Source organism: Xenopus tropicalis, chromosome 6, assembly GCF_000004195.4.
Source record: "Xenopus tropicalis strain Nigerian chromosome 6, UCB_Xtro_10.0, whole genome shotgun sequence".
Lineage (NCBI taxonomy): Eukaryota > Metazoa > Chordata > Amphibia > Anura > Pipidae > Xenopus > Xenopus tropicalis.
The window spans coordinates 129,044,308-129,067,498 of NC_030682.2; the positions used below are offsets into that span (position 1 = coordinate 129,044,308).

At 39.1% G+C, this 23,191-nt stretch overlaps 1 protein-coding gene across 1 annotated transcript in view; it reads left to right on the forward strand.

Moving 5' to 3' along the window:
* The window catches only part of stk3 (serine/threonine kinase 3), a 161,717-nt gene that overhangs the window by 64,175 nt on the left and 74,351 nt on the right, over nucleotides 1-23,191 (forward strand). Inside the window, 2 exon segments of the mRNA NM_001097196.1 lie at nucleotides 5,840-5,965; nucleotides 14,699-14,900. Of these exon segments, the coding sequence (NP_001090665.1) occupies nucleotides 5,840-5,965; nucleotides 14,699-14,900 (328 nt within the window).

Consider the following 23,191-nt stretch of genomic DNA (forward strand, 5'->3'; position numbering starts at 1 on the left):
CATGTACAGGGCCCCAAAGTTTCTGATGGCAGTCCTGCAGCCAGCTGTACCCGTTGTCAGTGTAGAACTTGCAGCAGGGCTCCAGTCCTTAAGAAGGATATTAATGAGCTGGAGAGAGTGCAGAGACGTGCAACTAAACTGGTTAAGGGGATGGAAGATTTAAACTATGAGGTTAGACTGTCGAGGTTGGGGTTCTTTTCTTTGGAAAAGAGGCGCTTGCGAGGGGACATGATTACTCTGTACAAGTACATTAGAGGGGATTATAGGCAGTTGGGGGATGTTCTTTTTTCCCATAAAAACAATCAACGCACCAGAGGTCACCCCTTTAGATTAGAGGAAAGGAGTTTCCATTTGAAGCAGCGTAGGTGGTTTTTCACGGTGAGGGCAGTGAGGTTATGGAATGCCCTTCCTAGTGATGTGGTAATGGCAGATTCTGTTAATGCCTTTAAGAGGGGCCTGGATGAGTTCTTGATCAATCAGAATATCCAAGGCTATTGTGATACTAATATCTACAGTTAGTACTAGTGGTTGTATTTATAGTTTATGTATGTGAGTGTATAGATTGGAAGGTGTGGGTTAGGTGTGCTGGGTTTACTTGGATGGGTTGAACTTGATGGACACTGGTCTTTTTTCAACCCTATGTAACTAACTATGTAACTATATATCGGAGTACAGTTGTTTGCAACAGGAAGAAATTATGGTTTGAGAGAATTACTAAAAAAATGAAGTATTGTATATGAAGAGATGATGTGTTGGAAAGGGTTATGCATATTAGAGATAACACTGAGCCACTAAAAAAAGCCTTTTTGTCTACAGGAATGCCCATACATGCAGTTATTGCCCTAAAGGCACATTGGCACATTTTCAGGTAATGGTAGGTGCAGGGCATTGATGTCAGTGGGAAGCGCCATTGGCGAGTCACTGGCAGTTTAATTTCTGCCATTACTACTAAATGCCCATGTGCCATAGCCCTAAGTGTAATGTGACCTGCATGGGGCCTCAGAACTCTGCCTTGAGTCGCTAGTACATATTGCTTTATTAAACACTACACTTCCTGCAGCCTTATGTCATGGAACTTCTAATATCATATATAGTAACATAGGGGGGTGCTTTCCTTATAATACAGCCATAGGATCTTTATTTTTTTGGTTGATTTCTTTTTTCTCTGTAACAAAACAGTACCCTATGCATAATGGTGACTACACTGAATAAATCTGTTAGGGGCAAAACCCATTGGGTTTATTGTTTAAACGTTTTTGGTAACTTAAAGGCATGGTGTTCCAAAATACTGAAAGACCCATTATTTAGAAAACTCCAGGTCCAGATAATAGATCTTTCATCTCTGTATGGGTTCATTTTCTTTATTTGTTCCACTGGAGTGATGGGTTATTCTGCAGTTCATGTTGGGCATCCCAAAAGTTAGTGTTACATATATAAAGCATTTAATGAGCTCTTAGTGATGTATTACTCTGGAAAAAGTCTTGTTCAAATTATGAATGCACCTAGTGTTATGGCAGAGTGAGTTCTATAATTATTCCTGCTTGCTTGCCCACACTGGCCATGGCAGCCACTGAACAAACAAGGCTTTCCTGCACCGGTGTTTGCAGGTCAGATGTTTAGTGGAATGTGCTGCCGCACATAATTTTGTCACACAGGCTTGCTTGCTGCTGGGATAGATCCACTAAGTGAAGCAAAACATTACTAGAAGCAAACACTTTCCATTCCAAGATACAGGTGTATTGCAAGAAGAAAGCTAGGACCCATCCCATGATATGTCTGTCCTAATATTTTGTAAGGATGCACCAAATCCAGGATTTGGTTTGGGATGGCCTTTTTCAGCAGGATTTGTATTTGGCCGAATCTACACTCCTGGCCAAACCGAATCCTTAAAATTCCGTGACTTTTTGTCACAGAAACGCAGAAGTTGAAAATTCTTTAACCCTTCCATATGCTAATTGACATCTGCAAATGAGGATTTGGTTCGGTATTCGTCCGAATCCGAAAATAATGAATTCAGTGCATCCCTAATACTTAGTTATACGCACGTATAAAAAGGCTGAGGCACACACTTATAGGAGTTACAACCTGGGTGCAAATCAGAGAGATAATATTGATATGTATATATATATATATATATATATATTTATATATATATATATTTTATCCTTTGGTCTTTGCAACCAAAAATTGTGTGTAATGAAAGAAATGAAAATGTCACTTTAAGCAACTTTCCAATATGTGTGAATTTAAACATTGTCAGTAGTTTTAAACTTTAATGTGTAAATGTAATTGCTATTGAAAGCTGCATTTGTTTACCCTCGTTTCTGTTTTAGCAGCTGGCTAATTAAAAACCATTAAAACAGTTTTAATCCATGTATATTGGAAAGTTGCCTAGAATAACATTTCCTTACATACGTTTGGGGGTACACATGCCAATCCTGACCTGCTGCAAGGCGTGCCCTGGGCCAATGCAGTTGGCTTGGGATACGGGGCAATTGATTAAAGTCACTAGGGGTACCTAAAATATTAATGCCTCCCCCCCAGCGATTTAGCTTTGCTTGTCCTTCTCCAGCTTACTCAGATATTAGTCTGTTGCTATGGCCCTGAGTGATGAGTGCAAGTCAAGAGGAATAGATATACCTCTTTCTTAAAAGCATAATGGGACAGATATCGGAACATATTTTTATCTCCATTGCTTAGAAATAGGTTTTTTTTTATTAGTACATTTAAAGCACAGGTTGGTTTTTGAAGGAAATAAGTGAAATAAGTGAAATGTAACATTTTACAGCTAATTCCTGATAGTTGTTTCATTTTGGCAATTTGCAATATTTGGCATAATGTGAACCACATAGCCTGGTTTATTAATTATCATTAAAACATGGCATATTTTCAATCCCCTTTCAGATGGCCAACTAAACAGAAGCTTGCCCAAACTTCTGAGTACAATATCTGTTTAAAAAACTTTCCTTGCTCTGCACCTTCATGCACTACACGCTCACTCTTACACGATGTTGTAAATTGCAGGATATCAAATGTCTAATCTTTCTTGAGATAACACTTTTTTTTCTGTATTGAATAACTTTTATGAGCTCGTTTCCCAGATATCTGATTTAACGTGGAAGGGTTCCAAATGAAATAAATATCAGCTCTCTCAGTACTATTTTCCACTGATTGCCCAAATGATTAACAGATCCTGGAGTTGGGCCCTTTCAGTGACTTATTCTAGGTCAGTGACATAGAGTGTGTGGAATGCACTAACACAGGGCATGGTTTCTGCTCGCATTTGCAGACTGTTCCTTGGGTGGCAGTTTTTTTTGATGGGGAAAATGTGTGTGTGCGCGCATATTTAAGTGCAGATTATACAACTTATTCAGAACTGTGGAACCCTCTGACACTTGTTTAACAGATCTTGCAAGAGTATTTTAACATCTTCTCTAGGTGTGTCCTCTATTTGAATACAGGATACACTGCTTAAATATTGTTTCTTTAGCAGGACACCAACCAGAACTTTAGCATGGCATAGATTTGAATACTGTACTACAAACATACAACAGATGCATCACATTTTATGCCGGTTTTGGGCATCCTGAATGCCCATGTTTTTTGAAAAAAAACAAATGGTTGTACCCCTTAAAAGAAATCTGAGCAGTGCCCGCTGTTCTTGCAAGGCCTGTAAATTTGGGGGGGGGGGGGGGGGTGGTATCCCTGTGAATATCTGAGCATGGGAAAACTTAATTGGAGTGCGTTGTGAACAGATTCTCCATAAATTGAAGCTACTCCCGTTTTGGTCCGAGGTAGACTATTATGGCTGTGACACATAGGGAGATTAATCACCCACGAGATTTGTCATGGGCGACTAATCTCCCCCGTGTGCCACAGCCCTTAGGGCGACTAATCTTCCCGAAATGCCATCCCATCGGTGAAAATGTAAATCGCCGGTGGGATGGCACATGAGATGCCGCGATTTCGGGGAAATCTGCAAAAATCGCGGAAGTTTCCTCTAAAGGCAACTCCCGCGATTTTGGGGAAATCACTGCGCCACGTATGCCATCCCACCGGCAATTTACATTTTCGCCAGTGGGGTGGCATTTCGGGGAGATTATCGCGATTATCGCGGGCGACTAATCTCCCCGTGTGCCAGAGCCCTTAGATTACCAGTGTACACAATATATCACAAAGGGTGTATTTACCTTTTTAAGACTTACTTGAATGAAACCACAACTGATGTAATCGGCCAAGCAATTCATACAAAAAGCCATAAACTTGCTCATCTGGATAATGTTGTTTAGAAAGCGTTTAAAGGCAAGCAAGATGGATATGCTACTGTTGGTACTGTACAGACAAAATATACTTTTGTGATCAAAGCAGAATGATAAATAGTGCACATCATTCACAAACTCAACAACTATTTTTAGGGTGTAATCTAATGACATGAGTGTATACATTCTTCTTGACTAGCAAGAAGGCAAAGTACCTTTTTTCAAACATTTGAAAGGTCTTTTTATGAATTCTTTGTGTGTTGGCCCATGGAAAAGTCTTGTGCCTTTGAAGTGGTCGGACGTTAATGCAAATGGAAATGTCGGTTTATAATCAATGGCCAAATTTTTGTGCTGTAAATCCACAGGATAAGATTACTGTGTATGTCTGTGTGGCTGATAAAACCTACTAACTGTATTCTAATTGGCTTTAAAGATATTTGGGGAATGACTCAAATTAAGCTCTTTCCTGGTTTATAGAAGATATTATCTGGTTCGCTCCTAATATAATAACTTAAGTTTCAGAATTACTAAGTTTCACTAAGAGACACGGGACACAAATTTGATGAAATAAACCGTAGAAATGGCTATTTGCATGCGGTCACACAGTCAGTTTGTAAAATCTCCTTTTTGTTCAGAATACATCCCAGAAGATGTTTGTTTTCAAATGTCAGACAATTACCTCCCTCACAGTGCCTACATAATGCACATTTCCTTAGTACAATTACTGGATTTATTCAGTTACACATTTTCTGCCTCCTTGACTTACAGTTTATACCTTGAGTTTATTATGGCGGTTCTGTGTATATTCTGTTCATATAAATTGATTTAAACATGCAGTTCATTGACTTTGAAGGACGCCATGTGACTTGAATTATATCTCAGTTACGATTGAATTTAAGACCAAAAGTATACTGCCTAATATGTTTTCTAGACTTTCAAGAGCTTTGTAGGCAAAGCCATGCTTTCCTTCCTTAATATTGTAGCCCTTGTTACAACATGGCATTTTGCTAGCTTTAGTAGACTAACATTGCTCACTAGGGCTGGTCTGAAATTACAAATCTTAAAAGAAAAATGTATCAAAGTATCTAAAATATAATGTACTGTTGCCCTGCATTGGTTTTTCTGGTTTGCCTCAGAACAATTACTATAGTTTAGAAAAATACCTTGCTCTGTAGCCAGGGGGGCTGCCATTTAAACTGGGGAAAAAAAAGGAGAAAAGGCACAGGTTACATAGCAGACAACAGATAAGCTCTGTAGAATAAAATGGGGCTTTATCAGTTATCTGCTATGTAACCTGTGCCTTTTCTCCTTTTTCCAGCTTGAATGGCTGCCCCCATGGCTACACAGTAGGGTATTTGTATAAACTATAGTTGATTTTCTAAAGCAAATGCACAACTTTTACCAATGTAGTGCAACCGTACATTATATTTGAAATACTTCGATACATTTCATTTTTGGTGTTACTGTTCCTTTAAGTCTGAGGCCATTCTATCACTTCAATCAATATAACTTTTTAGCATTCTCTATCAAATTGATAGCAAATTTTGAGCACTGTCTGTGCTTTGTTTTTATCTCCCCAGCACCCTTTTATCAAGAATGCTAAACCTGTGTCGATTCTGCGAGACCTCATCACTGAAGCAATGGATATCAAGGCAAAAAGACATGAAGAACAACAGAGAGAATTAGAAGAGGAAGATGAAAACTCGGTGTGTATAACATACAGTGGTGTGAAAAACTATTTGCCCCCTTCCTGATTTCTTATTCTTTTGCATGTTTGTCACACTTAAATGTTTCTGCTCATCAAAAACCGTTAACTATTAGTCAAAGATAACATAATTGAACACAAAATGCAGTTTTTAAATGAAGGTTTACGTTATTAAGGGAGAAAAAAAACTCCAAATCTACATGGCCATGTGTGAAAAAGTGATTGCCCCCCTTGTTAAAAAATAACTTAACTGTGGTTTATCAATTTCAATTTTCAATTTCAATATCAATTTCTGTAGTCACCCCCAGGCCTGATTACTGCCACACCTGTTTCAATCAAGAAATCACTTAAATTGGAGCTACCTGACACAGAGAAGTAGACCAAAAGCACCTCAAAAGCTAGACATCATGCCAAGATCCAAAGAAATTCAGGAACAAATGAGAACAAAAGTAATTGAGATCTATCAGTCTGGTAAAGGTTATAAAGCCATTTCTAAAGCTTTGGGACTCCAGCGAACCACAGTGAGAGCCATTATCCACAAATGGCAAAAACATGGAACAGTGGTGAACCTTCCCAGGAGTGGCCGGCCGACCAAAATTACCCCAAGAACGCAGAGACAAATCATCCGAGAGGCCACAAAAGACCCCAGGACAATATCTAAAGAACTGCAGGCCTCACTTGCCTCAATTAAGGTCAGTGTTCACGACTCCACCATAAGAAAGAGACTGGGCAAATACGGCCTGCATGGCAGATTTCCAAGGCGCAAACCACTTTTAAGCAAAAAGAACATTAAGGCTCGTCTCAATTTTGCTAAAAAACATCTCAATGATTGCCAAGACTTTTGAGAAAATACCTTGTGGACCGACGAGACAAAAGTTGAACTTTTTGGAAGGTGCATGTCCCGTTACATCTGGCGTAAAAGTAACACAGCATTTCAGAAAAAGAACATCATACCAACAGTAAAATATGGTGGTGGTAGTGTGATGGTCTGGGGTTGTTTTGCTGCTTCAGGACCTGGAAGGCTTGCTGTGATAGATGGAACCATGAATTCTACTGTCTACCAAAAAATCCTGAAGGAGAATGTCCGGCCATCTGTTCGTCAACTCAAGCTGAAGTGATCTTGGGTGCTGCAGCAGGACAATGACCCAAAACACACCAGCAAATCCACCTCTGAATGGCTGAAGAAAAACAAAATGAAGATTTTGGAGTGGCCTAGTCAAAGTCCTGACCTGAATCCTATTGAGATGTTGTGGCATGACCTTAAAAAGGCAGTTCATGCTAGAAAACCCTCAAATAAAGCTGAATTACAACAATTCTGCAAAGATGAGTGGGCCAAAATTCCTCCAGAGCGCTGTAAAAGACTTGTTGCAAGTTATCGCAAACGCTTGATTGCAGTTATTGCTGCTAAGGGTGGCCCAACCAGTTATTAGGTTCAGGGGGCAATTACTTTTTCACACAGGGCCATGTAGGTTTGGATTTTTTTTCTCCCTAAATAATAAAAACCCTCATTTAAAAACTGCATTTTGTGTTTACTTGTGTTATCTTTGACTAATAGTTAAATGTGTTTGATTATCAGAAACATTTAAGTGTGACAAACATGCAAAAGAATAAGAAATCAGGAAGGGGGCAAATAGTTTTTCACACCACTGTATACAATTATTTTGTATATATATTTTTATTTATATAGTGTTACTTATGTACGCAGCACTGTACTGCAGAACTGTATAAATAAATTAAGCAATAAATTAAAAGATTAGGAGCTATTTTTGGAGACAAGAGGAAGAAGGTCGCTGCCCTGTAGAGCTTACAATCTAAGTGGGTGGGTAACTTAGAGACACAAATAGGATATTTTGTTCTGCAGGTTACAGCAGCAATTTCCAGTGCCAGTTTTCAGTTCAGGTGTTATGCGAGTGCTGCAAGAGGGAGGATTCTCTCCAGAAGAAATCAGGGATGGCAGTAATATTTAAATTTAGAGCAAGGGCAAAGAATATCCTCTACATCAGTGCTGTCCAACTGGCGGCCCTCGCCCCCCCCTCTGTGTGGCCCCACACCTGTCTGACTGCTTTGATGGATTTTAGCTGAATTACTGCAAAGTGTACTTAAAGCATCAGCTGAAATTCTAATTTTCTCATTTTATTGCAAGTATTGATGCATAATTGTTTGATGCCAAAGAAGCGGTAAGGGTGTATTAATGTATGCAATTATTGGTTCCTTACCAGAAGGAAACACAGTTTAAATTCCCAGGATGACACTGCTTGAGGCCATACTGGTTTCTGAAAAAGGGTAACAGAATATTGCCTTATAATCATGATTAATCAGCATGATGGGTCTCATCATCAGCAACAGCCATGTCCACTTACCCTGATAAATGTTGTGTTTAGCGGGTTACAGTTGCGTTGTTAGGAAATTCAGTAATTCTGTTTAGTTACTGCTCTCTCCCAAAGAGGGTATTACCAACCGTTTCTATTTGCAAAATATTGCGCTTTACAATTCTTTCCCCCTCACTGTTTTTACAAAGAAAAGATTGAATTTGACAAGTCTAATAGCAGTGTGACCTGTCAAGTTGACCTTTCCTACCTGCTTTATAGATTCAGACCCAGTTTGATGAGTTGGTATGTGCAATGAAACCATTTGGCACGGAGCCCTTACAGTCACTTCATCTGATTCATAAACCAAGTCATCTTGGGCACACATTAACAGGAACTCAGGCCAGATATGAGTAAGGGTATCCAGCATTCCTTCCTCCTACACTTTTGTTTTGTAAATATGAACATGGAAAAGAAATACTTATAGGTTTTTATGTCTAAGGCTACAGTTCACATGGAAGTGAGTTTCATTGGAACTCTTTTGTCATTATATTCATTTTTTTGATTGACGCAATGCCATTCCCTGCCTTAATGAATTAGGAAGGGCTGTTGGACATACCAAAATTACTAAGTAGTAATACACTGCTTGAATCTTGGGTATCCTAACATACAATGATTTTTGTACCATCAAAGGGCTTTGCATGGTTCTTAGCACACCCTCTGAATTCTCTTTCAACAAAAAAAAAAAAATAAAATCACATTTTATATAGTGTGGTGCATTTGCCATGTTTGGAATTGGCTGAATTCCAAAAAGAGCTTTGCCTAAATACAAACTGAATCCAAATAACAAATGACAGAACGGCATCATCTTCTGTTGACATGAAAGGTTTTTATTTAGTTTGACTGAATGTTTAAGATTAGGCCAAATCCTCCTAACTTTTTGAGGAATCTGTTTGTATTATATTACATATGCAGAACTTGGGGATACCAATGATTCACACTTTTCAGAGTTATCTCCCCAACTACATTTCTTATATTCTTTCAGCCAGTTGCTGGTTTTTGGACCTCCATTTGCTTCAGTGGTAGTTGCCTGTACTCTGTAAGTGCACATGTGGGTCAGGTGATTATGGCTGGGAAACACTCATAGCTAATTGCCTGACCTGCAAATTTGCTGGCAAGGGCCTTGCAATCATCATTACAGTGAATAGAAGGTTAAGGACAGTGCCACTTAACCTTGATTGACTGGTGATTTTTTTGCAGATTTTTAGCCCCATTCTCCGTGCCTTTACAGAAAAGTAGTCATTCAGGCTAATCTGTTGCCAGTGTAGTCAGCTATAGGGACCAATAGAAAATTTGCTGTCAGCAGTAGAAGGTTCAAAGCTTACTTGGTGATTGGTGCACTGTGGCATGTCTCATTATTAACAAAGAAGAATTGGTCATGTTAGCCAGTAGATCAGAGAAAATATTAATAATTCTTTATCGTTAGAAGTAGATTATCACCAGTGTCTTCTTTCTTTCTTTAGACAGGGCTGCATTGGGTCAGTAATACCCTCTTGCTTAACTTGGACTGATCAATACTATCTGCCCGCAAAACCATAGAATGTTCATATTTAAATCAATAACCAGATAAGGAAATTGAAGCAGCTCCTTGTTTGGGCCTTGCGAGGTAGATTCACAGGATACAAACCACTTCCCCCTTTGTTATGACTGTTTTGTTAGCAGGAGTCCATTATGCAGGGGGATAATCTGTGCACTGGTAATCTAATTATCTACTATGCATGGACCAAACATGGAGTAGCTTCAGTTTCTCTGTTTAGCTTAAGAACTAAAGGTGGCCATACACGTTAAGATCCGCTCACTTGGCGAGATCGTCAAGCAAGCGGATCTTCTCCCGATATCCCCACCTATGGGTGGGTGTTATCAGGTGAATTCAGGCTAATTTGGTCGTTTGACCCTGGGGCCAAACAATCAAATTACAACACCGGTAATAGGCGCAGTCGATTCGGGGACCACATCAGTGAGCCAATGCGGTCTCCGATCTGACTACATTTTTTAACCGATATGGGCAGCTACAATCGGACCGTGTATGGCCACCTTAAGAGATACTGCTGCTCTTAAAGTCTGCATATACCTACACTTCCAGTTGGCCAGGTTACATGAATACATTTTGCTGTACTTATTTTCCAGCACAGCCAAGCAAAAATGCAACACCAAATCAGAGAGGGTGTTTTCTCAGCTTAAATGGATCTTAATATGCAGTGTTACGATTTTAAGCTTAAAACAGTGACCCTGTTCTTTAAGGTAATAAATATTTGGACATGTTCCCTGCAAGCTGTCATGAGTGTAGTTTTGATTGTGGTACATTCCACGGCGCAGCTGCTTGACCTCCCGAATCAGAATCCTATCCAGAAAATTAAAATTCTCCAAGAAGAGGTTGGTCATATTTAGTATGCTTAAACTAACATTGAGACTCTCGGATCGGGTGCGCCCCCCTGCAGAATACTTTGCTTGCCGTTTTCACATAATTAAAAAAATCTGTTTACTTACCTCAGCACCTATCAAAACATGTCAGGCTGTCAGAAGAAGTTTCCATCATGCCCTCTAGAACAAGTATTATAGTCTAAATCCATTAAAAAAAAAAAAATTGCCGCCTTTGGTCAGACCTTGAGTCAGTACTCACAGAACAGTGTCAGAAAGTAGTAGAACTTATGGGCATGTCCACTGAGTATCAGTAGATAAAAAATAATGCTGTAAAAAAAAAAAAAAGAAATGTTAATGAACCCAGATTACTCTAAGGGTATAAGTTGCCCTTTTATAATCAGAGACCTTTGTGAACCCGGTTTTTCTATAGTTTAATTATTAGTTTGCATATCTGTTTACAGCCCAGTCTTATTCTCAGTGAGCAGCAAAAATGTATAAACTTATCTTTGCTGAGTGCTTATCTGCATACTTGGAAGCTCATTATTATATATAATCTGTCTTCTTAAGGGCACTGTCACATTGGGCAGATTCTCCGCCCCTACGCTCTAAAAGTGTTACCGATTTGCCTGCATCACTTGCCACTGCGTTGGCTCAGGAGCGTTCACCCATTTATGTGGCACTGCCCTTAGAGGGGATTATATCTGTTCACTCTAAGCCAGAGATAGTGCTATATAGTGCTATTTTTTGTGCCCATTGGAGTCTGTCTGTTTTCTTGTGTTGAAACCAGGCAAAAAAATTTTGCTTATCGCTAATTGAGACTAGTGACAAGCCAATCTGTCCCCTTTTTGTCCGCTCAAAATCTGTCGAACCAGTAAATATTTGCAAAACGCATAGAAGGTGAGCACTGAGACATTTCCAAGATTACGCAGCACATCCAAAAGTTACTTTACAGTTATGACTAGAAGATCATTATTTTCAAACTAGTTTTGTGGTTCTGAAGCTGATACCTGTATTTAATACTGGTCCCCAGAAAGAGAGAGAAGCTTTGTTGTAATCTGTGTGATCATCTGGATCTCCTCATTGGCACCAATGCGTTGTGCATGATAACAAAACATAGTAAACTGGAAATCCACCTTGTCATTTAAATGGGATTATGACTGTTTACTTCCTTGTCACTGGAAAACCAGGTTTTTTGTTTGTTTGTATTTTTAATGAATGCACATTTAGAAAATACATACATTAACCAATTAGGTTCTCATCTGCAAAGCATAGACCCCATGTTGGAAGATTCTGGTTAAGGTTGATGGTGTGACGTATGTGTTCTTCCATCTCCCATTAGCTGTAATGGTAACTGCCTGAAAGGTCCAATACTGGTGGTCCTCAGCCCAAAAACACACATTTAAGTGTATTTTTGACCTAAGAACTGACATTGCTTGCTCTTTTAGGTGGTTCATTTTAGTCAGTTTGAAGGAGCAGAGGCAGGTTTGGTTGCTTTTCTGCAGACGTATTTTTAGAGGACAACCCACCTGCCTTCAGCCTAAGTTGGATTATTGCAATATTGATTTTGACATCAATGTACTTTAGCTACACACAAAAGAGATCTGTGTCCCATTCTTCCTCCATTAATTTATATATTCCTATATCTGACACATGGATTTTAACTGAACCACAACCGTCTTTGTTCTCACTTTGATTCTATTTTAGATGCTGATCATTATATACTTTGAATTGGTGAACTCTGTTTCCCTTGCAGAATCCGTTAAGCCCCACATCCTTACAGGCTTTGCAGTCACTCTATTAAATAAACCTCAGAAAAGCATGATTTGGTTGACTCTGGCACCCCCATGTGTCAGTTAAATGAATAGCTACTATTTTAACTGGATTATTTTAGTTGTTCATTCGCGTTTATTTTTGTTTCTGTTTTTGCATTACTTCTTATAAAACCGAGCAAGTTCTGATTCTGCCAAACTGTAATGATACATTGCTGTCTAAGGAGGATATAGGAACATCCCTTCTGTAAGGTCCCCTGATTCTTTGTTAGTATTTTAGTTTGGTTTGCTTTCTCTGCTCTGTTTTCTTTATTTACTCTGTTTATTGATTTCTGAATATTAAACAGGTATAGGAGCCATCTGTTGCCCTACGTGCAAATTTTTTGGGGTTAAAGGGGCAAGTTTACCTTTACAAAACTTGGTTTTCAAATAATACCTTTACCACAGATATTGACTTTTTTTCCTTTTATTTTCGGTTTGTTATGGCATGTCTAAGAATTATTTATTAAAAATAATTTCATCCCCCTCCATGTTTCTCGGTCGTGGCTCAGCAAGTCTGGTGAACGCTGTAACCTGTTGCAACTTTATAATGTGTGTTGCATAACAAATGTTAGTTTGATACATTTTTTGTCAATGTTTCAAGCCAGGGAGGTTGCCTAGTAGGGGCTGAATATGCTGTTTCTGTGGAGGAATGAATGTAGCAAATGTATCCAATTAGTTTAGTGGCTGCTGATCTGCTGCTGGGCAACTTGAGAGGTAGACCAATCATTATTAAAGCATAAATATTAAAAATAAAAATTACAATAAAAAAAATAGCAAGAAACAGAAAAAAGCTTTTTTTTTTTTATATATAATTTATGCTAATCAGCGTAACCCTACAAGAACCCCTGCACAACCACAACATCATCAGAAATGGGTGGAGGTAGAAAAAAATGTTCAAAGGAGTAAAATATAAAAAATATAGATCTCATAAAATAAGAAATGCAGTAAAGATAAGATGCGCAAACCCACACCTATACCCACATCTGGAATTCCTACATGCAGAATACCCACTTTTCTTGTGGGTATCCGACCTGCTCTAGGATTCAACCAGATCTAGGGGCAGCGTCAATAAAGAGGGCCTTTTTTTCATCAGTGTTCATATTTAAGCCCAGATGGAAATCAGCACCATGTAATATTCATTATTGCCTACAAGATTCAATAAGAATGAATCCTAATTATGGATGCACCAAATATGAGATTCAATTCAGGAGTTGGGAGAATTCCAGCATTTTTTGCAGGATTCCATTTTGGCTGAATCCTGAGGTTTTTAACTGAACTGAATCCATACTGTTAAAGCCATCTGACTTTAAAGCTCTAGACAGCTGAACATGATTATTTTGTTCTCGAATGATGCAAATTTTTATATTTTTCTCAAATTTCATGCAAATTAAAGATTTAGTATTTGGCCGTATCCAAGAATGATCATTCAGTGCTTCCCTGTTCCTTCATTCATCATTCTCCATAGAGTGTGCTGTATTGTCATGTACTAAGCTATTGGGCATTTTTAAGCTAATGTGGCCCTTTATGTTCCTGTTTTATATGAATAGCTTGTGCCCAGAATCTAGTATAGCAAAGGCAATGGGATTCCTTTGTTCTAGCCTATTTGTACTCCATATGGGGCTTATGAATCATACACTGGATTATCATCAGTTTGATTTTACATTCCAGAAACATTACTGCCACTGATTGGAAATGTTGTTCTATCCAGTTTTGGAACCCGTTCTTTTCAACAATCCTTCAGCATCTGCCGAGCAGACTTTTTTTTTTTTTTTTTTTTTTTTTTTATACCAAATTACTTTTTTATAACATGTTCATAAAGATGTTTATCCAGTTTTTAATGTTAAACAGAAGAGTGGCACACAGGTCTGTGCATAAATTATCTTCTTGCTTGTGTTTTCAGAAAACAACCTCCCACCTGCTTCTTGTTCAGGCCCTACTGTCTTAGCTTCACTTAAATGCTAAATTACAGCAGACTTGACTCAAAACATTTGCGGTTTTAGGCCATTGTTTTCCAGTACGAGACCTTAGTATTTATATGATGATTTGAGGTTTGTGTGATGTGGTTGAAGCAAGTTCATTTATTTAAACTGATTTTATTCTTGGAGATGTTTGCTCTGAATGTTTCCATAAAGGCCAATCTGTAGAGGGTTTCTTCATCATTAACTCTTTTTCTCCCCAACACTTTTTGTTGTATAGGAAGAAGATGAGCTTGACTCTCACACGATGGTGAAAACTAATTCAGAGAGTGCGGGCACCATGAGAGCTGCCAGCACAATGAGTGAAGGAGCCCAAACAATGATTGAACATAATAGTACCATGCTGGAATCTGACTTAGGTACCATGGTTATAAACAGTGACGATGAGGAAGAAGAGGAAGAAGAAGACGGAACCATGAAAAGTAGGTTCTTCTGGTTATTCCACAGCCCTCTTCTTTTCCTGCAGTCCTGATCCAAACAAAAGGAATAGAAATGTAGCCGTACTGTGTAAATCTTCTTCTTTGATATTGGTCCATTTGGTCCAGAGCCCAACACTATCACTTCCAGACATGCCCTGCATGTTCACACTTTGCACATTTAATCTTGACAAATGCACAGTATAAAAAATTTACTATGTTTCGCTTGTGCAGGGGATATACCCGAGAGCATGGTGCAAAATAGTGGTGACCAACACTGGACAAACATACCCCAGTGCCCATCATCAAAAAAACCCCCACCCACCGGCCTTTAGTGCTTTGGTTCAAAACAAGCTGCAGGGCTGAAGGTAAGTAGTTTGGTTCATGGTGGTGCAGTGTTCTCCCCAAGCAGTTTTTGCTGGGCACATCTCCTGCAGTCTTCTTTAGCCTCCTGGCTATACAGTGGCATACACCTGATTTAAATGAATAGACAAATAGTTGCAAAAGCTTATTGGCTTCCTTAAGGGTGAAGACAGAGCTAATAGTAGCAGCTAATTGTCACGGCTTCAAAAATAGACAATACTGATCATTTACTAATTATTGTCTGTGTTTAAGCACAGGCAATTCTCATTATTTCCTATGGCAGCGTAATTTCTGGAGTTTAGTAGCTGTGCTGCTAAGTAGCTTTGTGTGTCTTCACTCTAAGATCACTTCTGTTTTGGCTAGAGCGGTCGGGAAAGCAGATCATCATTTATAACTGACTGCCTAACAACCTAACTTAACATCTCCCCCAGTTATTTTACATTTCCTTATCCTTTAAGCTGCAAGATCTGTAACGTTTGAGATATACTGTGTATACTTTTTGTTCTTCCTACTATATACTGTATGTCTATAAAACAGTAGTGCTGGTATAGGATACTTTATCTAGAAACCCATTATCCAGAAAGCTCCATATTACAAAAACAATCATATTGGTTTTATTGAATTTTAATATTTTAAGTCTATTAAAAAATCATAGTGATAAAAATTATCTGGAATACCCCTGGTCCTAAGCATTATGGATAACAGGTCTAAGTGTTTTGTTTTTTTTATTGGTGCAGCTTGGGTGCTGATTATGAGGCTTAGGGCAAGGGCACTCTAATAACCGCAGGCTGCCAATACTTCTGTATGCATAAAAAAAAAATAAAATCTTCTCGTTGTGCCTGCTCCCGATAGCACTAAATCCTCGCAGGTGCAGCCAATATCCCCCAGCGGATACCAATTCTCGCATTTGTTGGCGGATACTGGCTGCGTGGATTCAAGGCACAACGGGAAGATTTTTTTAAGCATAGGAGCGTATTGTCAGCCCGCACCGGTATGAAAAAGCCAGAGATTCCCTGCTCTAATAGCTACATAGGTATATTCTATATCTGTAAATTTCATTCCAGCGCCCTGCTGAAAGAAACTAAACTTCCTGCTGTGTCCTGATATAGTAGATTAGACGCTGAAACTGGTACAAGTAATCCAAAGAAATATTGCTTCTCTGATGAAAGGCAGAGCGTGCGACTGCTATGAAAACTCTGAAAACATCAATGTTATATTTTGCTGCACCATGAATTAAAGGGGCAGTGTACACCTAGATTAACCACAGGCGACTAATCTCCCTGCAGACCAACACCCGTAGGGAGATTAAAATAAAATAACAAAAACAGATACTTTTTGCCTGTTTTTATTAAAAAAATATGTTTAACACAAGCCCTTTTCATCCTTTTAAATAGTATGGAATATTGGGGAGTTTATTTTTTGCTTATTTATAAGGCCATACTGCTTTTAGAAAGGGGTCTTCTGCCCATGAACTGTATTTGTACATATATATGTATATGTTGCAGTCCAGTTGATTACGGACCTGATGGATGTGAATAGTAAAAAAATGAAGCAAGAAGGGGTGGGAACTTTATTATCACGGGGGGGGGGTAAGTTGGTTGATGAGAATGGGGAAAAAGCTGAAATTTTGAACTCTTATTTTTCATCTGTCTATACATCTGAGGAGCCAGATAATGAAGGCTTCTCTTGTAATATGCCCAGTTCTAGTAATTTAGCTACTGACGCATGGGTCACTCGGGAGGAAATTCAAAAGAGACTTGAACATGTAAAAGTAAACAAAGGTCCAGGACCGGATGGGATTCATCCCAGGGTATTAAATGAGCTGAGCGCTGTGATTGCCAAACCTCTTCACTTAATTTTTCAGGATTCATTGAGGTTTGGCATGGTGCCGAGAGACTGGTGGATTGCTAATGTGGTGCCATTATTTTAAAAGGGATCCCGTTCTCAGCCTGAAAACTATAGGCCTGTTAGTCTGACATCAGTAGTAGGAAAACTTTTGGAAGGGGTAATAAGGGATAGGGTACTTGAATACATTGCAGTTCACAATACTATTAGTTTGTGCCAGCATGGTTTTATGCGTAACAGATCTTGCCAGACTAATTTAGTCGCCTTTTATGAGGAGGTGAGCAGGAACCTTGATGCTGGAATGGCAGTTGATGTCATCTACTTGGACTTTGCTAAAGCGTTTGATACAGTACCTCACAGAAGGTTAATGATCAAATTAAGGAATATTGGCCTAGAACATAATATTTGTAATTGGATAGAGGACTGGCTGAAGGATAGAGTACAAAGAGTGGTTGTAAATGGAACATTTTCTAATTGGACCAGTGTGGTTAGTGGAGTACCGCAGGGGTCAGTCCTTGGTCCTTTGCTTTTTAACTTGTTTATTAATGACCTGGAGGTGGGCATAGACAGTACTGATTCTATTTTGCTGATGACACTAAATTGTGCAAAACTATAAGTTCCATGCAGGATGCTGCCGCTTTGCAGAGCGATTTGACAAAATTGGAAAACTGGGCAGCAAACTGGAAAATGAGGTTCAATGTTGATAAGTGCAAAGTTATGCACTTTGGTAGAAATAATATAAACGCAAACTATCTACTGAATGGTAGTGTGTTGGGGGTTTCCTTAATGGAGAAGGATCTAGGGGTTTTTGTTGATAACAAGTTGTCTAATGCCAGGCAGTGTCATTCTGTGGCTACTAAAGCAAATAAAGTGCTGTCTTGTATAAAAAAGGGCATTGACTCAAGGGATGAGAACATAATTTTGCCCCTTTATAGGTCCCTGGTAAGGCCTCACCTTGAGTATGCAGTGCAGTTTTGGGCTCCAGTCCTTAAGAAGGATATTAATGAGCTGGAGAGAGTGCAGAGACTGCAACTAAACTGGTAAAGGGGATGGAAGATTTAAACTATGAGGTGAGACTGTCGAGGTTGAGGTTGTTTTCTCTGGAAAAGAGGCGCTTGCGAGGGGACATGATTACTCTGTACAAGTACATTTAGAGGGGATTATAGGCAGTTGGGGGATGTTCTGTTTTCCCATAAAAACAATCAACGCACCAGAGGCCCCCCCTTTAGATTAGAGGAACGGAGCTTCCATTTGAAGCAGCGTAGGTGGTTTTTCACGGTGAGGGCAGTGAGGTTGTGGAATGCCCTTCCTAGTGATGTGGTAATGGCAGATTCTGTTAATGCCTTTAACCCTTTTACTGCCAGCCATTTTGGTCAAAGCGGAACTTGTATTGCCAGACAGTTTTTGAACATTTTGCACTGTTTCACTTTAGGGGCCTTTCCTCGGGGGGACTTTTAGTTTACCAAGGAAAACAATATATCGTTTTTTTCAGAACAACCTAAGCTTTCAAAATATGGTAGAATTTTTGTGTAATTCCAATTCTGTAACAAGATATAGGCTTCTAAATGACTAAAAATGCAAAAAAAATCAAATTTTCCATAATATAATCACACATACTAGAAACAAAAATTATTTTATGCACGAATATACAACTGATTTGGAAAGTCCCATGTCTCCTGAACGTGCCAATACCAAATATATATAGTTTTATGGAGATTTCTCACTTGTATAGGTCAAAAACTCCCAGCAGTACACTACCAAATTCCCAAAGCACTGCTCCAAAAAAACTGCATACTTTGGATTTCAAGGCCAAAATTCCACTAACAGAAGGTTTATCCCAGAAAATTGTACATTTTTGGAAAGAACAGATTCTGGGGAATACAGAATAGGCACAACTGTCTGTCTACTCCAAACTATCAAGTCGCAATGCTTTCCTAAAGTTATTGGTTTTTATCAAAATTTGTGATTTTTTTTAAAAATCGCTTCAAAGCTTCTAGTCTATAGTATCTTATCTCCTACAGGTCATAAAGTAACCAAATAAAACACCCTAAATATGAATGCCTGGGGTCCACTGAACAGTTTGATGCCCAATATGTATAGGTTTACCTAAGTATGTGGCATGTAGGGGCCCCAATGTGAACATACCCCATATGAACTGTCATTTCTGTCATTTCAGCTTCTGCAAAATCAACACATTTACATCATTATATGTGGGATGAAGCTAGTAAAAAGTACGCTCACCCCAGAAAGTCATATATTTTTGGAAAGTACACATTCCCCCGAATCTAAAATGGGTACCCATGTCTTTCTACTCCAAAGTACCAAGCCGCACAGCTTTTCTAAAGTTAGCAATTTTGATGACATTTCCAAAAATCCCCTCAAAGCTTCCAATTTGAAGCATCTTATCTCCCACATAGCATTAGGTACCAAGATAAAACACCCTGAATTTGAACACCAGGGGTCCACTGAACAGTTTGATGCCCAATATGTATAGGTTTACCCAAGTATGTGTCATGTAGGGGCCCGAATGTGAACATACCCCCATATATACTGTCATTTCTGTCATTTCAGCTTCTGCAAAATCAACACATTTACATCATTATATGTGGGATAAAGCTAGTAAAAAGTAATCTCACCCCAGAAAGTCATATATTTTTGGAAAGTACACATTCCCCCGAATCTAAAATGGGTACCCATGTCTTTCTACTCCAAAGTACCAAGCCGCACAGCTTTTCTAAAGTTAGCAATTTTGATGACATTTCCAAAAATCCCCTCAAAGCTTCCACTTTGAAGCATCTTATCTCCAACATAGCATTAGGTACCAAGATAAAACACCCTGAATTTGAACACCAGGGGTCCACTGAACAGTTTGATGCCCAATATGTATAGGTTTACCCAAGTATGTGGCATGTAGGGGCCCGAATGTGAACATACCCCCATATATACTGTCATTTCTGTCATTTCAGCTCCTGCAAAATCAACACATTTACATCATTATATGTGAGATAAAGCTACAAAAAAGTACGCTCACCCCAGAAAGCCATATATTTTTGGAAAGTACACATTCCCCCGAATCTAAAATGGGTACCCATGTCTTTCTACTCCAAAGTACCAAGCCGCACAGCTTTTCTAAAGTTAGCAATTTTGATGACATTTCCAAAAATCCCCTCAAAGCTTCCATTTTGAAGCATCTTATCTCCCACATAGCATTAGGTACCAAGATAAAACACCCTGAATTTGAACGCCAGGGGTCCACTGAACAGTTTGATGCCCAATATGTATAGGTTTACCTAAGTATGTGGCATGTAGGGGCCCCAATGTGAACATACCCCCATATATACTGTCATTTCTGTCATTTCAGCTCCTGCAAAATCAACACATTTACATCATTATATGTGGGATAAAGCTACAAAAAAGTACGCTCACCCCAGAAAGTCATATATTTTTGGAAAGTACACATTCCCCCGAATCTAAAATGGGTACCCATGTCTTTCTACTCCAAAGTACCAAGCCGCACAGCTTTTCTAAAGTTAGCAATTTTGATGACATTTCCAAAAATCCCCTCAAAGCTTCCACTTTGCAGCATCTTATCTCCCACATAGCATTAGGTACCAAGATAAAACACCCTGAATTTGAACACCAGGGGTCCACTGAACAGTTTGATGCCCAATATGTATAGGTTTACCCAAGTATGTGGCATGTAGGGGCCCGAATGTGAACATACCCCCATATATACTGTCATTTCTGTCATTTCAGCTCCTGCAAAATCAACACATTTACATCATTATATGTGAGATAAAGCTACAAAAAAGTATGCTCACCCCAGAAAGCCATATATTTTTGGAAAGTACACATTCCCCCGAATCTAAAATGGGTACCCATGTCTTTCTACTCCAAAGTACCAAGCCGCACAGCTTTTCTAAAGTTAGCAATTTTGATGACATTTCCAAAAATCCCCTCAAAGCTTCCATTTTGAAGCATCTTATCTCCCACATAGCATTAGGTACCAAGATAAAACACCCTGAATTTGAACGCCAGGGGTCCACTGAACAGTTTGATGCCCAATATGTATAGGTTTACCTAAGTATGTGGCATGTAGGGGCCCCAATGTGAACATACCCCCATATATACTGTCATTTCTGTCATTTCAGCTCATGCAAAATCAACACATTTACATCATTATATGTGGGATAAAGCTACAAAAAAGTACGCTCACCCCAGAAAGTCATATATTTTTGGAAAGTACACATTCCCCCGAATCTAAAATGGGTACCCATGTCTTTCTACTCCAAAGTACCAAGCCGCACAGCTTTTCTAAAGTTAGCAATTTTGATGACATTTCCAAAAATCCCCTCAAAGCTTCCACTTTGCAGCATCTTATCTCCCACATAGTGTTAGGTACCAAGATAAAACACCCTAAATTTGAACGCCAGGGGTCCACTGAACAGTTTGATGCCCAATATGTATAGGTTTACCTAAGTATGTGGCATGTAGGGGCCCCAATGGGAACATACCCCCATATGATCTATCATTTCAGCTCCTGCAAAATCAACACATTTACATCCTTTATGTGGGATAATGCTACAAAAAAAGTACATTCACCCCAGAAAGCCATATATTTTTGGAAAATACACATCCCCCCGAATCTATAATGGGTAAATATTTCTTATTGCTACAAAGTACCAAGCTGTAAAGCTTTCCTAAGTTTGCAGATTTATATGACATTTTCGAAAATCGCATAAAAATGTTGCAATTTGCCGCATTTATCTCTCACAATTTCTTGATAAAGATCAGATAAAGACAAATCACCCCAAAAAGGAACACCAGAGGTCTACTGAACAGTTTGATGCCCAATATGCATAGATATAGCAAAGTCTGCGGTATGTACTGAACCCAAAATGAAAATAGCGCATAAGGATTTCTCGCCTGCCAGCTCAGCTTTTGCACACAGAGCCCCCTGTCAGTGTATTATGTGCCAAAACTTCCCCTAACTATACAGATCCCCCACAAAACCATATATTTTTGGAAAGTACACATTCTGACAAATCCAACAAGGGTAAAGAGTCCTTTCTACACCAAAGTACCAATCTGCAGAGCTTTCCTAAAGTTATTGGTTTTTATGACATTTCAGAAAATCGCCTAAAAATGTTGCAATTTGTCGCATTTATCTCACACAATTTCTTGCGTACAAAGGCAAGTCACCCCAAATAGGAACACCAGAGGCCTACTGAACAGTTTGATGCCCAATATGCATAGATATACCAAAGTCTGCAGTATGTACTGAACCCTAAATGAAAATAGCGCATAAGGATTTCTCGCCTGCCAGCTCAGCTTTTGCACACAGAGCCCCCTGTCAGTGTATTATGTGCCAAAACTTCCCCTAACTATACAGAGACCCCCACAAAACCATATATTTTTGGAAAGTACACATTCTGACAAATCCAACAAAGGTAAAGAGTCCTTTCTACACCAAAGTACCAAGCCGCAAAGCTTTCCTAAAGTTATCGGTTTTTATGAGATTTCAGAAAATCGCCTAAAAATGTTGCAATTTGCCGCATTTATCTCACACAATTTCTTGCGTACAAAGGCAAGTCACCCCAAATAGGAACACCAGAGGCCTACTGAACAGTTTGATGCCCAATATGCATAGATATACCAAAGTCTGCGGTATGTACTGAACCCTAAATGAAAATAGCGCATAAGGATTTCTCGCCTGCCAGCTCAGCTTTTGCACACAGAGCCCCCTGTCAGTGTATTATGTGCCAAAACTTCCCCTAACTATACAGATCCCCCAGAAAACCATATATTTTTGGAAAGTACACATTCTGACAAATCCAACAAGGGTAAAGAGTCCTTTCTACACCAAAGTACCAATCTGCAGAGCTTTCCTAAAGTTATTGGTTTTTATGACATTTCAGAAAATTGCCTAAAAATGTTGCAATTTGTCACATTTATCTCACACAATTTCTTGCGTACAAAGGCAAATCACCCCCAATAGGAACACCAGAGGCCTACTGAACAGTTTGATGCCCAATATGCATAGATATACCAAAGTCTGCGGTATGTACTGAACCCTAAATGAAAATAGC